Source organism: Spizellomyces punctatus (assembly GCF_000182565.1).
Source record: "Spizellomyces punctatus DAOM BR117 chromosome Unknown supercont1.13, whole genome shotgun sequence".
Classification (NCBI taxonomy): domain Eukaryota; kingdom Fungi; phylum Chytridiomycota; class Chytridiomycetes; order Spizellomycetales; family Spizellomycetaceae; genus Spizellomyces; species Spizellomyces punctatus.
The window spans coordinates 594,668-608,955 of NW_015971549.1; the positions used below are offsets into that span (position 1 = coordinate 594,668).

The window sequence follows — 14,288 nt, forward strand, 5'->3', positions numbered from 1 at the left end:
GGGTGCGCATGTTGCTTCATTGGCGCTCGAAGTAAGAAACAAAACAATACTGGAAGCAGTGTAGACTGTTTTCTTGCACTTCGTCAGGTTGATCCTTCTCCATCACCTTGTACCAGAACGCCGGCAAACTCCCGCTCATTTCTTCACTGTGGGCTGCCCTGCTTACCCCCTAGCCCCAAACGCCAACAAAATGCCATCATATTACCGATGATGAATTCCTCACCGCAACGGGCTTCGCTGAAGCTTGCAACTGTACATTTAACATATCACCTACAATCCGGTCTCACTCAAATAAGGTTACGCCGATTTCAATTCGTTGCGGAATTTTCAGTGACTATCAAATCGGCGTTTGAGTAAAGCGAGGGAATAGGGATTCCACATGCATCCTGGAATCATATCGTTTTCTTTTACCAAGACTCAATTGTAGTGTGCTGGAAAACCGGCAAATCATTAGTGAAGGCCGCTCCAACGTTATGGTGAGGACGTTCTGACCATGACAGGCGAGATGCCCTTGTCGTTGGAAGAGTGGTTTAAATAAGTGCGCCATATATTCATTTCCACTACTGATACGGAATGATGCAAGGCTGGGGAAGAAGTCAGTGGTTTATAGGTGTAGATATTATTACATCAGACCATTAGATGCTGCTTGTGTGGGAAACCTTCAGTGTGCAGCCTACGTTAAAGGGACATTCTGAGCTGTTCCTGCAAAGATGCGGCATCCATCTTTCATCCGTTCACTTGCTGCGTTCTACCAAGTTTATCTCAACTGACGCAAGGTGAGACCACATAGCACATTGTTCTGTCGTCGAAGTGGGCAATTACCATGTCAGCGCGGTGGACCTTTCCTCTTTTCTATGTCATCCAGGTTGGGAGACTTGCAATGTATCCGTTTATATTAAGATACAGCAGAGCATCTATTACCACACTAGCTTAGGGCTGGAAACATGCATGTCGTTCTACCGAAAGTATCCCTGGGCTGTTTTCCAATTCTAGATGCGAAGACTACACTTTCATTTCCCTTCTCATTGTAACAAGCACCCATCTCATCAATCTATTCGTCCCTCAACCAAAGTGCCTTTAACTCTAACCCTTTCCCCACCTCCGGTAAATATCCACACGTGGAAGATACAGTCGTCGGAATGCTCAAGCATCTCCACAGAGCCTTCAACGTCCACATCAAATCTAGTGTTTCTAGAATGTCGACAGAGAGGTCAAGCTGCATAGTGGCCTTGAAACCGAGTGAATGAACCGCCGACCCTTTCGAAGCCTTGTTGGGGCGTGAGTCATTTTTTCCCTCTGGAACTGGTCGCTGGTGGGTCGGTAGACCAGTTAGGTGACGGCCAGCCACTATTGTTCTACTTGCATTGATATGATTTCGACACACCTTTGCCCTCATGTCTAGTCTGCAAGGTGACGTGTAAGGCAAGCTCAGTGTGTTTGCCTGGCATTACGGTTCGCTTCGCCTACTAAAGGTTTCCAGAGAAAGATGTTGCTTGGAGGGTCTTCATGGGTTGCGGCAATCTCAAAAGGACGCATAATTTCTTCCTTTAAGATGGTAAGATGTTGTAATTCGATGAAAGGGTTCCGGGGACGCAGAAGGTTTTGGTGTGGGAGATGTTGACGGGGTGATCCTTTCGGCCCAGAATGAGTGTTTAAATTTGTACCTATCCATCATTGCCGCAAGATGAATAAGTTAATGACGTTGTGAGATTCATAGTGAAAGAAACGGGCCTCGTTCTTCTATCTTACCATAAGAATGAATTGATGGGAAATCACTCTCCAATGCACACTGAACACTTGGTACGCCGTGAGTTCCGTTTTGCATCTGGTTAGCTCAAACAGAGCGCCCCCAAGGAGCTTTGTTGGCATCACGAATCGTCAGCATACGCTACCTGTAACAGCTAGCAACCTTGCCAACCAGTTATACCAGATATTACTGTCCACATCGCTAACCGTTCTTCGCTAAAGACGGAACTAATCACATCTGATTACGTTCCCAGGTTTACCTTCGCAAGCGACATGAATGGAAAGGCTCCAGGGAATGCCTATACCGCTACACTCGGATCACCAACGGACTCGTGAAATACCGATCTGCCAAGGGAAGTAGATATCAGATCTGGGACGGTACACATCCTGAGTTGTGTGTTTAACTACATCTTTGCCTGCTGTTAATTTTGTTGCTGATGCAACAATTTTGGTGGGGTCCACCCTTTAGGGTTTTAACGACCTCAGAAAACATAGCACTCCACTACAGAGATGGGTGAGAACACCTCAAGCACGAAAATCTCAACTTCAGCAATCCCTTCTTTGCCCTCCTCGGACAAAGCGTTAGATTAATGCATAGCAAACAGCTCCTAGGAAGGTCATCGATAAACACTTTTGTCACGCCCGCCATTCTTTCACGGGTCTCGGGTGTCGTGAAAGATGTCAATGAGTGGGCTAAAAATCTCGAAACTCATCCGCTCGTCAAACCCTTGAGAGGGACTGCTTGTGTCGATCGTAAGTTGAGGTGCGGATTTCATCTTAATTAATGACATCTAGCTCGGCAGGATTGCATGAAAAAGTTCCATTGGTGGCTTTAGAACACCTCCACATTTTCCTTATTGCGAAATTCCTATATGGTAATATCATAACACAAGCAGATCTTCAGTGGCTCAATATCGTGAAGGAATTTGGCGGATTGTTTCGCCTGCAATTTGTCCAGGTCCAAGCTGAGTGAAGTTGCTTTCGGGGGGCACTCAATCTCCGTTGTGGATTCCAGCTTGGGTTTTTAAGATCGCACATGTCAATTGGAAATGTGGATTAAGTGTGGGCGCCGCCTATGTTTGACCACAGGACATTCTCAAAGTGTTTAAAATAGTTTGGCTTCAAAGGCCAATCACCGATTTAAGATCAGATTACCCATCGACTTCTCAAACGGTTCGTCTATTTGTCCCTATATCTTTCTTCCGCTCCAGCTCCACCTGCTTTTCAGGTGCGCCATTCGTGAAAGTCCGCACTTAACCCAATATCTCACCACCACATTGCAACAGCGTTTCACGATGTCATTGCTAGTGATATGCTCGATGCAACATACTACAGATGGAAGCGTCTGCAAATTCGGTCACAGTCTCGTACACCACCGTTAATTCCCGAATCCAGTTACCCTCGTCGTGGAACCGGAGGGTCCGGTATTTCATTCCCTTCGCAATCTGCGGTAGATGAAAAACATGGACAAACATACGATCGACAATTTGAATGGAGGCAGCTACATCGAAGAAGGGCTCGATTGGCGCATCGGGCTAGATGCGGACAGATTGATCACTTTGCAGTATGATCTGAAGATTAGACAGGGAGGATGTCGCCAGGCCAAATGTGCGCTAGCAGGTTCGAGTCACTCCAGAACGCGGCCACGGGTGCCATCTCGGACGATATGGAACTCAACCAACGATCCAGTTTTCCTTTCTTCTGGAGAGTTAGATAGAAATATGAAGGCACATCTTCACAACAAAATGGCAAAAGGATCGAGCAAGATCAACACTGGTGCCAAAAGTGCCGCCACCGCAACCTTGATATGATTGATTCTCCGCGAGGATCACATTCCCTCTAACAGCAGCGCCAAACGTTAATTTGAAGTTGGAGAAAGAACAGTTTCCAGCATGCACGCATAATGGGATTCCTGGGATCGACAAGAGCCGAAAGACTTCAAGCTTTTGTCTCTAGGAAGGGTAAACTGATCCTTTAGCGTTCCCTCGGTTGTCTCCTAATGAGTCCTGGCGCGGTAAGCAACGTCAGGTTCGTCAGGATTTCAGTACCAGACTTTCCAAAATGATGAGGCTGCACGCGCACCTTTTTTTTTCAAGCTCGCCAATGATCGAGACCTGGTAGTGGGAGTATCCCTCGACAAGACGACGTTTTTACTCCCTTGTCGAATTAGAAGGGTAATAGCTTCAATCAGAAATCACGTCTGGGTAGGGCAGGGTAGAGAAGCACTTGGAAGGGAGCGCTCAGCTATGCTCAGAACCTCTGTATGCGGCTGTGGAAGGGTTTCCAAGCAGACGACAAGAGCAAGCCAAGCGCTATCGACGGAGCTACACGCTGACTAGCATGCCATACAGCCACTGACAGGAGGACAGGAGGATACAGGCCTTATTGGCAAATAAATCCAAATATTCTAGAGTGCAGCTGGAATGGGAAAAGGGACATGCGGCAAACCGGTATTTGACTTTCGTTGGCCCGCTTCACCTTTTTCGCTTCATGGTGTTCCCCAACCTCGTTGAAAGCCAACGAGCAATAGTACTTGGATTCCCCACACCTTTCCTTCAACGGCACTTCATGACTCGTAAAGTTCGACATCGTTCATCGGAGGATCAACGAACTTGCAAATTGAATCATGACTGGCCCAGAGCGCAATGAAGTCCCTCCTCCCAAGTACGAGGATTCCCTGAAGCAATTCCTAAACCACTACAAAATGGAAAAGGGATCTGATCTTGCAAGGCATAGACAAAATAAGGTTTGGTGTTTGGTAGGATCTCCTGTGGCTGGGGTCCCCTTTGCAGAAGCTTTCGGATAAACAAGAGATCCAGGTTGAATCGCTGGGACAACAGAACAACGATCAAGGTGGGGGGGGGGGGGGGGGGAGGATTCCAAGCAGCGCCAACTACTTACTATATGCCGGCTGACATGCGCAGCAGGAAGAAAGAAAGGGGGTTCAACGAGGTTGGCCGTCAGGAAGTCCTTGCAAATATTTCGTGCAGAATGAACCCCATCCCGCGCTGGCGGTCGGAGACAACCAACGTTGTTTTTTCTGTCCGTCCGGCATGACGGACGTATTATTTTCCACTTCGAGGAGACGGCCGGATGGAGTGCATATGTTGGTCAATTTTAGCATTGACTGCCCTTGTCAACTCGCATAACTCGCAATTTGATATGAAACCCTCCAACTGCCAATTGCGGTTGAGAGCCATCCTCCACAACTGTCCTTAACTTGCATTCGCCCTGATCTTCCACATCCTCTTTTCATACTCTACCAGGCCACAGAACAGAATGGCTTGCCTCGAGGAATCACAGAGTCCGGTGTCGGTATCATTCGCATTCAAGGCGTAAAGTAGGCACTATATGACCCTCTGGTGCCTATGACTACCTCCACCCGATGATAGCATGATGGTTCTTACCCAAAAGTCTCTACAAAGGGCCATTTCTTTGCGCGATACTCAACTGCTGGTAATTCAACGAACTTATGAAAAAGAGTACACATCCAAGACGAGAAGATTTAGAACATTACTACCCACCGAAAGTAATTCATGCCCATCTTACTCTTTCCCGTATGTTTCCCGATTCAAAAACATCAAGAATCAACAAGCTCTTTCTCCTTTTCTTCGCATTGCCTTCGTAGTCAATTTCCCAAGACTCTTCAGACTCTTCCATCCGCTGATGGATCCGCAGCGGCAGCCAAGACCGCATACTTACGCTTGCAATCTTTCTCGGTACGGAAGAGGGACGCGAGGACCTGACTCTTACAGTTCGGACGGCTCTTAAGGAAAACGGCCAGGAAGATTCCACGAATATTTTCGAAGTTGCTTTCGTTCAACCCATCAGAAGTGAGGGGGCTGAGACGGACAGGTTTAAAGCGTAGATTTGTACCATCGACAAATGGCCGAGCTGCTAACAGCATAGCTCTACCACTTTCAGTTGGCGGTGAAAACTTGCCATGCCAACACTCAGGTATCAGTCTTGTTCAACACCTTAATACCAAATATCAAATCACTACTGCGGTGATACTGTTCAAAATCAGTCGGTAATCCTTTACATGTTAATCCTTTGGTTTTCCGCGCCTTTCACGACGTCCATAATTCCGCAGTGGTTAACGCAAACCGAAATATTCAGGAGCTAGCTGCAGAGTAGCCAGAGACAAAAGGTACAGAGTTAAGCTGGTCTTAATGACCAAAAATGAACACCAGCTACGATATTTGAATGTAAGTTGACTAAGTCTGGTTAAACGTTCAATTTTATACCGTAGATGTTCTAAACTTCCGAAAGGTTAGAAGTACTGTGGAGGTCCGCCAAACAGCAAGAAGTAACCATTGGACCCTCAATAGTTAGGATGGATGGCCTAGCTAAATGATTGTCCATTGCGGTACTCATGATAGAATGTTATAGTCCAGACCTAAAATCCGCGCAAATTCCTCAGCCCTACTCCATTGTGATATTTAAATTGCCTCCACCCGTTTCGACACAACCTCGACACACCTTGAAGAAAATGAGCGGCAGCTCTACCCCTGACATTCACAGGCATCGTCTCAAAAGTCGTTACAGAATTGTGCCTTTACCGAGGCGTCGAGATGGGGTAATGTCTGCTGGAAGGTTTCGAAGGAACGAAGACTAATTGACGATCCAAAAACGACGAACGTAGTAGTCCCTAGCAAAATGGCAAACGATGGTACCTTCGTGCCATCCCAATGGCATTCAGTCCAGACGGGTATATCGATCGTCATATGGGTGTCATCTCCTTTTCCTGCTGCCAGTCCTGGCCGAGCGGTGCGGATCACCTTAAGAAGCCTACTATCAAATCGTAAGTGGCGCCTCCAATATCCAGCAGCATACGCATGCAGTCGGCGATTGCAGGAAATTTTCAGTAGTGTACTGTGGAAACATTTTGGTCCGCAGTCATGATGATAATGATAGTATTACGGTGCTTTCTATCTTTTATGGAGGAGAAGGATTATTCTGGACGCTTGGCACAGAGAGACAGAAGATTACGAAGGAGTACTTCTCCCAGTCTTCAACTTATATCTGAAAAGTGTCGCCGCCCAAATTATGGTCCGTCATTAGATACAAAAATTGCTCCTGAGTGAATATCCGACCATTAACCGATTAGACCACCGCATGGCCGGGTGACTGTAACCGCTAAATATCGGGAAAAACCATCATGTTAACATGCTGGTGAATACTTGTCATATCGATGGTATCCACAGTAAATGTGGCAGCAATTCGAACTTGTTGATTGTGGTTGCAATCACTTCAACTAAATGTCATCATACTGTCTTATAGCTTTCATCAATAAACGAGATGGTTGGGATGAGCACGGTAATATACATGCGCCAAACTGTTCAATGTTCTTGTAGATAAGTTTTCCTGTTTTCCGAATTCCAGTTTTTAAAGAGTTCGATGCTTGCCTCACTGATAACGAACGGGGCCTGCGGAGTTCTTTACGTAAGCAGACGGTCATTCAGGGCACGTGGACAAACGTTAATGCCGACATCCTTTTGACACAGCCGAACAGTTCAAAGCAACTACCATACATTGGCCACCATGGCATCGCAATCTCGGCATAGGAATACTGCAGCATCCCACCTTGCAACCCCTCCAGAATCTCAAGACTATGAACTTGTATCCCGATCGGTGTCGCAGTCAAACCCGTCATCAACCCCAAGCACCCAGCCAAAGAAAAAGAATAAGAAAGGTGGTCACTAAGTTATCCAAACGCTTCACGTCGTTTGTAACTGACTATGAAAGGTACTCCTCTAGACAAACCATGGAAGCAACAACGTCTTCCTGCCTGGTTTCCCATTCTCACTCCAACACTTGTCGCAATTCCTTTGATTGTGACAGCGCTCATCTTCATTCCAATTGGTGCCTGGATATATCATACAGAATCACAAGTCGGTGAAGTTATTTTCGACTATACAGACTGCTCAGAGTTGGCTGCGCCCACATTTGCTCCTCCGCCACAAGGGTCCAAATATCAACACGTTAGTGCATGGCAATACGACCCGACGACGAAAAAATGCAGCCTCCAACTGAACCTTACGTGGTCGTTACCACCTCCGGTTTTCCTTTACGTGCGTCTCACGAACTTTTATCAAAATCACCGACTGTACACTAAATCCGTCTCCGCGGATCAACTTAATGGCAAGGTCTACATGGATGCCAAAGACATTCCGGGTGACTGCTCCTGGTTGCGCTATGCGAATTGTGACAGGGCCCGGCAGGAGAACTCGTGGAGTGGTTCAGGGAATATGGCTGACATGAACCCAGATTGCCGGACAGCTGTAGCGGATAGAGCTGAAGTGATTAAGAATGCGACATGGGGTGCACAGTATTATCCATGCGGATTGGTCGCCAATTCAATGTTTTCTGGTATGTTTGTAGTCGCTGACTTTGTGAAGCAGTTTATGTATCTCACCATAGTATTCTTCGTTAGACGATATTTCCGCACTTACCTGTATTAGTACTCCAGATGCCCCATCGTGTCCCGTTGGGACATACATCTTCTCTGAGCGCAACATTGCGTGGGAAGAAGATAGATGGCTGTACAACCCCAGTTCATGGTTTACAACCCCATCCCTTGCCTCTGATGTTCCCACAAATGTTATCCCACCTCCTGCCTGGCGAAGCGCATTTCCCGCCTACAAAAATGGTTACAACTCAAGTAATTACCCTGACATAAAAACTTGGGAAAGATTTCAAGTCTGGATGCGTAAGGCCGGGTTCCCAACGTTCCGGAAACTCTGGGGGCGGAACGACGAAATGGCGTTAAATCGTGGGGTGTGGCAAGTTGATATTGTTGATTCATTTGAGGTCAAGAGGTTTGATGGGACCAAGTCGTTCGTTGTATCTACTCTGGGTCCTTTGGGCTCTAGAGGTGGATTCGCTGGAATCGCATACCTTGTTGTAGGTGGGTTGGCAGCCCTATCTGCGTTCTTGGTATTTGTTGTCAGAGTCAGGTGAGCATGCCCGGCTCCTTTTATCGCTATCGATTGTCCAGCTAACGGATGCGGCGCGGTAGGAAATTGGGTGACGAAAGCTATCTCTCATGGAATAACCCACCCAAGAGCGAATGATCGTCGTTCTTTGACTTTGTTGATGAACAAATGGATGATGTATATAGACAATTTATCAGTTTTTGGTACTGGTGCTGAGATAGGAAACCTTTACATTCAATACAACCTGTGTAAATTGACCTCAATATCTTACGCGATGACATCACTCACTGAGGACATGTAAAGTGCCAAGTGAAACCGCTTGAGTTATCAAAACCCCCGGCAGTTTGCTAAATTACAAACTAGACTGCGTCGCTTCCAACCTAAAACTATGTTATCTGGCATTTCCAAAAATTCTTTGGCATTATTCCAATCTGATCTCGTCAATATCTTCTGGTGTCTCTTCGACTACGTCGTCGCCATCATTGAAGTCTTGGAAGAGTGGCTCATCGTTCTCAGACTTCTCTTCCGATGAGGCGGCAGCAGCGGTTTGTCCTTCGTCGCCGTCCTCTGGCCTTCTGAATCGGATATGTGACTCGTAAAAGGATATCATCTGGTAACCGAAATCAGGTTTAGCATCGCCTTCCGGTAGAGGTTACTCCGGCATACTTACCGCTTGGGGACACTTTTTGTTCGCAACCACGGACGAATGCATACTTCTTCTCCCGTCTTTCCATAAGATAAACACAACCAATTCGGACTCTGTGTGTCCTTGCTCGATAGTTTCGACCTCAGCGACTAGGTCTTCCCATGACTCCGCGTTCGCAATTTCTGGGTCAAGTTCGACCTCTTGGTCATATACGCGCACTAATATAATACATTATATTCGTTGAGGTCTGCATTCGCTGTCGCGGCCAAGTAGGGCACACGGCACTTACCGTCGTCCTCATCTTCGTCTTTCGCGGGGGTGGATGCCGACTCTCCGTTCGGTTCGTATTTGGGCCTCTTTCCTTTTGGATCGTCGGATTCCACGGTCGTCCGAAGAGGCTTCCGTTTTGTCTAAGATAGCAGGTCAATTTTAGTATACCTTCGGGCCGCCATAAATCCCTTTCATAGAAGACCATACCTGCTTTGGAACAGGGCGCTCTGGTTCATTGTCATCGGCACTGTTTGACCCATCTTTCCCACCTTGAGCTGCAGCTTTTGCAGCCGCAATTTGCGATCGTGCAACGGTACCCGTCTTAGAGGGTCCTTGATTAGCTTGCGACTTCCAGTACTCTTGGATTAGATCGGTCGCATGGATGTTTTCCACGGGTTCCCAGGTGTTGTCTTCCTCGGGATATCCTTCCCATTTGATCCGATATTGCTCCACTCCCTTAAAAGGTTGAAAACTCAGTTTCCTCGGCAAGAGTCAGACAGACCGGATGGACCCTGGGGACGTACTCTATGACACCGATAACCAACGATTTTCTCCACTTCATACGTCTCTGGTTCCTCATCGCTCTCTTCCTCCGAGGGAGGGTTTCGTTCCAAGACGGTTTTCCCTTTGGATTTCACCATTTAGCAGAGCTATCCCCTATTTGGTGGGAGTGGGGGATATCAAGAGATTGGGAGATCGTGGTTAGTATCGCGTACAAGATCATCCCAGTAGGCTTGGGTCACGGTGTCTTTGGAGTGTGGGACTTTTTGAACATCACCGGAAAGAGTATATCCTCGCATAAAAAGACGACAAAGGCATTACATACCGTCAGCAAAGTTCCCCTCCTAATTGTAATGGCCTGCCGAGCAGCACACTCCAGAACAGAAGCCTGTCCGAAAGCTGTCCGCTTCGCAGCCCTACACGTGACGTAAGACTGGGAGACTGCCCTCCCAAAAACCAGCAACGGGGCCTCGCATCGACGAACGTTCTGCAACAATGTCCTCAATGAAACGTATCCTGATAACGGGCGCTGCAAATGGAATAGGACGACACATGGCCTCACATTTTCTCTCTGGGGGCTATTATGTGACTCTCGCCGATTCTGACTCCCAATCCCTCCAGACGTTGCGTGCCATCTTGACTCAGCAGGCCTCAATTCCACCAGAAACTCTCGAATCTCACGCTCTTTTCCAGTATTGCGACGTAGCCAACGAGGCATCCGTGTCGGACCTTGTCGGAAAGAGCATAGAGAAATTTAAGGGAATCGATGCGCTAATAAATAATGCTGGCATCTCGTCCCCGTGGATTGGCCAGGACCCGAACATTCCCTTTGATGCCGTCCCGGCTGAGCATTTTACACGGTTTTTAAATGTAAACTTGGTGGGTGCGTATCTCCTTTGCCACTACACAGCCAAGCATCTCCGCGCATCTCGTGGTTGCATTGTCAATATTGCTTCGACGCGAGCATTGATGAGCGAGCCGAATAACGAGGGATACGCAGCAAGTAAGGCTGGCTTATTGGGTTTAACGAGGTCATTGGCAGTGAGCTTGGGCAAGGATGGTGTAAGAGTCAACGCTGTGTCTCCGGGGTGGATTGACACGAGAGATCTGCAGACGGAAGAAGTGACGGGCGTCTTGCGAGCACACGGCAATTTAAAGGATATCCCAGCACCCCCAGAGTTGAGTGAGAAGGATCACAAGCAGCACCCTGTAGGAAGAGTTGGAACCTCTGAGGATGTGGCAAAGATGGTAAGGTTTCTCGTGGAGGATTCGGAAGGATTTATTACCGGACAGAACTTTGTATTGGATGGAGGAATGACCATCAAAATGATATACGAAGAGGACTAGTTGCCGATAGAGATGAACGCTTAATATTCGTGTACATATCTGTATATAGGTCCCTGTATATATTCTCAGATTACTATCTTACTAATAAGATGATACACGCTATCGTCCTCCACGTACGGCCTTTTAAATGCCCTGACATCGCACGTACCCGCGCTCAATCAGTGGATTTGAGCTCATCAATCTTTTCTCTTAATGCCTTCACTTCTGTAACCAAATACTTCAGAGTTTCTTCCAACCCTTCATTCGCTGGTAGATTGTCGCTGCCGGGGATCAATGTCTTTTCCACCCTGCCCTCCTGGTTGCTCATCTTTGCCACTTGAGACCGGTGGTACAACTGCTGATCTTCCTCTTCAGTCTCCTCTTCCTCCTTTTCTTGATCTTCTTCTAAATTCCAGTTTGCTGCCGTTTGATCTGGAAAAAAGTGTTCTGCAGCGGCGATGACGGCATTGATTGGGAAGGCGACGACGATCCAAATCCATTGGTGGTACTTCAGGTATGCACGTCGTGGTAAAATAAGACGCGGTAGAGGGAGCAGGGTCACTTCAACAAGATTGGTGGGAGGGGCAAAGGGATATTGCGTCGGGAGCAGATAGAAACCAAGCACCTTGGATGGACGTTGTCATCAATATAGGAGCTCATATGCCTTGCGCTTATGGAACGATGAACGCACCTTCAGCGTAAATTGCACTACGTGTTGCTGAGTCGCTGCCTCCACGACGTTGCTATAACTCTGGTTAAAGAATGCAATGACTGTAGAATAGACGTTAGTCTCCCTTTGAAGTTGCTGTTTGCGGTATAGGTACTCACGCATGTTCAACATGATCACGGTAGCTAGGATCTGAAAGAAGACTAGGAGAGGGGCCCCTAAAACGTCGTGCATCTGTTCGGCGTCACCGAAATCCGGTGCTCTACGATAAGGCACCAAGAGATATAAAGAATGGAACAGAAAACAGACAATTTAAGAGCGCGAGCTTACTGCAAGAATGCTTTAGCGAGCATATACAGTCCCTTGAGGAAACCAGGGCTTTCGGACGGCTGAGCTCGTGCAAGGCCTGCAAACGCCTTGAACAACATGTGTTGATTATTCTCTCCCAGGACGCTAAAAGAGAAGTCTATGCGCATACCTGTACGAATCCAACAAGGACGAAAAAGAACATGACAAAGAATAATGCCGCATCTCGGAGCATGGCGCGAATAATAACTACCATTTCGCCAAAATAGCGGAATCTTAAGGAAGGGTAAGAACCGCGTATCCCAAGCCTTTCGCAAAATGGAAACGTACCCAGCCAAAACATTTATCCCTCGTGTCCACAAGAAGACTGCATTGCACGCCAGCAAATCATATGATGTGTCGTTTGGACCCGAGAGTGTCTCTTTATTACCTTGATAGTAACCAATCATGCGAAATGTGAACGCGAGAGTGAAGAGGACAATGCTGATCATGTCATTGCAATTGAACTTCAAATATATCGCGTCAGGCAACTGAAGCTCTAACACGCAAAATACAGAGGTACTCACAAGAGTCAAGAAATAAAAGGCAGATCCTTGATTCCAAAACTGTTTAACTTCCGAGATCGCAAACGACACCACCAGTAGGTACATCAAGATCTCCATGCCATTGGGTTCGGGTGTTCGATAATTGACGACAAAAGAGTATACGGCCAACAAAAAGAAGTTGAAGAGCGTTTCTGCCGCGTATTGGTACATTGGCACGCGAAGGCGGCCTTCGGGCAAGGCTGCCCATCCCATTTTGACTTGCGACGGCCAAGTATATACTTGGACGTATCCATCGTTATTAGCACGGTCATCATCTTGAACACCCTCTGAGAGAAAGTCAAGAATTCATGTCTAGCATGGAATGGTGCAAGCTGAATTGAAGACACAGTACATAACATACGAGGTTGCGGTATTATGACTCCTCTCCAAAGATACTGGAAGGGTGGAGGATCAGTCGAATGTTTGTTTGAGAATGAAGAGCAAGTGGTCAGTTACCTCCACGCATTGTTGAACAGAAATCTCGTTGATGAACTCGGCGGCGTCAGTTTCCACAGCCACTTGCAATGCTGTTTAGATCAACCGAGATCATTATGCGGATACAACAATGACAGGTACGAAAGAGGAGGATAGCGCCAGCGGATACCAACCACTCTCCATCGAAACCGGATTTTGAAGCGAATTAAACAGCGGTGTAAGCACCTCCACAAATAGCTCGTCTCTGCCATTACTGTCCCGAATAATGGCACGCACGAGTCGAATTGCCAAAACTTGACAAAAAAGCGCACGGCATCTCAACAATTCTCCTCTATGTATACTTTTGTTTGCTCGTTGCTGCAACAATCGAAAGGCAGCCAGACATCCATAGACACATGCACGACGACTGAGTTTCCGCAAGTGCTTGATACTGTCTTCGTCGGCGATCTCATAACTGTTGATGATACGATTGCGCTCCATGGGTTCAGCAATCCGAGTTTGGGCAAGCTTTGAGGCAAATTCCATGCAACTTCTGGCCTGGCCGGTGTGATCGGTGCGATCTCCACGGCCAGAAGAACCCAAAAGGCGGCGACCTTCCTCTGCAGTCCTGTCCGCCATGATCGCAGACCGTTGTTGAAATTGAGTGGGTGGTAAGTAATGGGAGGGAGATGCCCTTTCTTATCGGGACGTCAGAAAGTGTTTTACGCTGAGAACTTGAGGGCTTGTGCTGGACACACTGATTTTTCCGCAGGCAATCCGTAAATGAATGCCAAAACTATTTGCCTCAAATCAAGGTTTTTAGCTTCCAGCATGATGTCATCCCCCCGCGTTCAGACGGTCGGTTAATCATCGGAGGCTCTACCAGGTGC

General features: G+C 47.3%; 4 protein-coding genes across 4 annotated transcripts; 2 read left to right on the top strand and 2 right to left on the bottom strand.

Annotated features, from left to right (window-relative positions):
- Positions 1-7,268: 7,268 nt before the first annotated feature.
- Positions 7,269-8,980, top strand: SPPG_06937 (uncharacterized protein). Its single transcript, XM_016755127.1, has 4 exons — positions 7,269-7,441; positions 7,507-8,118; positions 8,183-8,705; positions 8,768-8,980. Exons 1-4 carry the CDS (start codon positions 7,291-7,293, stop codon positions 8,820-8,822), a joined length of 1,341 nt encoding a protein of 446 aa, XP_016605989.1. The 5' UTR covers positions 7,269-7,290; the 3' UTR covers positions 8,823-8,980.
- Positions 8,806-10,447, bottom strand: SPPG_06938 (uncharacterized protein). The gene is made up of 5 exons (XM_016755128.1): positions 10,125-10,447; positions 9,808-10,056; positions 9,620-9,740; positions 9,355-9,548; positions 8,806-9,294 (listed from the first exon to the last, which is right to left on the bottom strand). Exons 1-5 carry the CDS (start codon positions 10,239-10,241, stop codon positions 9,106-9,108), a joined length of 870 nt encoding a protein of 289 aa, XP_016605990.1. The 5' UTR covers positions 10,242-10,447; the 3' UTR covers positions 8,806-9,105.
- On the top strand, positions 10,367-11,560 carry SPPG_06939 (uncharacterized protein). Its single transcript, XM_016755129.1, has one exon. The coding sequence runs from the start codon at positions 10,597-10,599 to the stop codon at positions 11,446-11,448; it is 852 nt and encodes a 283-aa protein (XP_016605991.1). The 5' UTR covers positions 10,367-10,596; the 3' UTR covers positions 11,449-11,560.
- SPPG_06940 (uncharacterized protein) lies at positions 11,449-14,184 on the bottom strand. The gene is made up of 10 exons (XM_016755130.1): positions 13,593-14,184; positions 13,441-13,511; positions 13,346-13,379; positions 12,967-13,271; positions 12,731-12,906; positions 12,573-12,675; positions 12,425-12,510; positions 12,256-12,356; positions 12,119-12,198; positions 11,449-12,052 (listed from the first exon to the last, which is right to left on the bottom strand). The coding sequence occupies exons 1-10, from the start codon at positions 14,035-14,037 to the stop codon at positions 11,603-11,605; spliced, it is 1,851 nt and encodes a 616-aa protein (XP_016605992.1). The 5' UTR covers positions 14,038-14,184; the 3' UTR covers positions 11,449-11,602.
- Positions 14,185-14,288: the final 104 nt, after the last annotated feature.

Excerpts from the sequence above, each read along its gene's own strand:
- SPPG_06937 (XM_016755127.1), top strand. The coding sequence starts at position 7,291 with ATGGCATCGCAATCTCGGCATAGGAATACTGCAGCATCCCACCTTGCA. Across the intron at positions 7,442-7,506 it reads AAAGAAAAAGAATAAGAAAG|ACAAACCATGGAAGCAACAA; the intron begins GTGGTCACTAAG and ends GTACTCCTCTAG. Across the intron at positions 8,119-8,182 it reads CGCCAATTCAATGTTTTCTG|ACGATATTTCCGCACTTACC; the intron begins GTATGTTTGTAG and ends ATTCTTCGTTAG.
- SPPG_06938 (XM_016755128.1), bottom strand. The coding sequence starts at position 10,241 with ATGGTGAAATCCAAAGGGAAAACCGTCTTGGAACGAAACCCTCCCTCG. Across the intron at positions 10,057-10,124 it reads TTGGTTATCGGTGTCATAGA|GGAGTGGAGCAATATCGGAT; the intron begins GTACGTCCCCAG and ends CAACCTTTTAAG. Across the intron at positions 9,295-9,354 it reads ACAAAAAGTGTCCCCAAGCG|ATGATATCCTTTTACGAGTC; the intron begins GTAAGTATGCCG and ends TTCGGTTACCAG.
- SPPG_06939 (XM_016755129.1), top strand. The coding sequence starts at position 10,597 with ATGTCCTCAATGAAACGTATCCTGATAACGGGCGCTGCAAATGGAATA.
- SPPG_06940 (XM_016755130.1), bottom strand. The coding sequence starts at position 14,037 with ATGGCGGACAGGACTGCAGAGGAAGGTCGCCGCCTTTTGGGTTCTTCT. Across the intron at positions 12,907-12,966 it reads CCTTTTATTTCTTGACTCTT|TTCAATTGCAATGACATGAT; the intron begins GTGAGTACCTCT and ends ATATATTTGAAG. Across the intron at positions 12,199-12,255 it reads CGTGATCATGTTGAACATGC|TCATTGCATTCTTTAACCAG; the intron begins GTGAGTACCTAT and ends TCTATTCTACAG.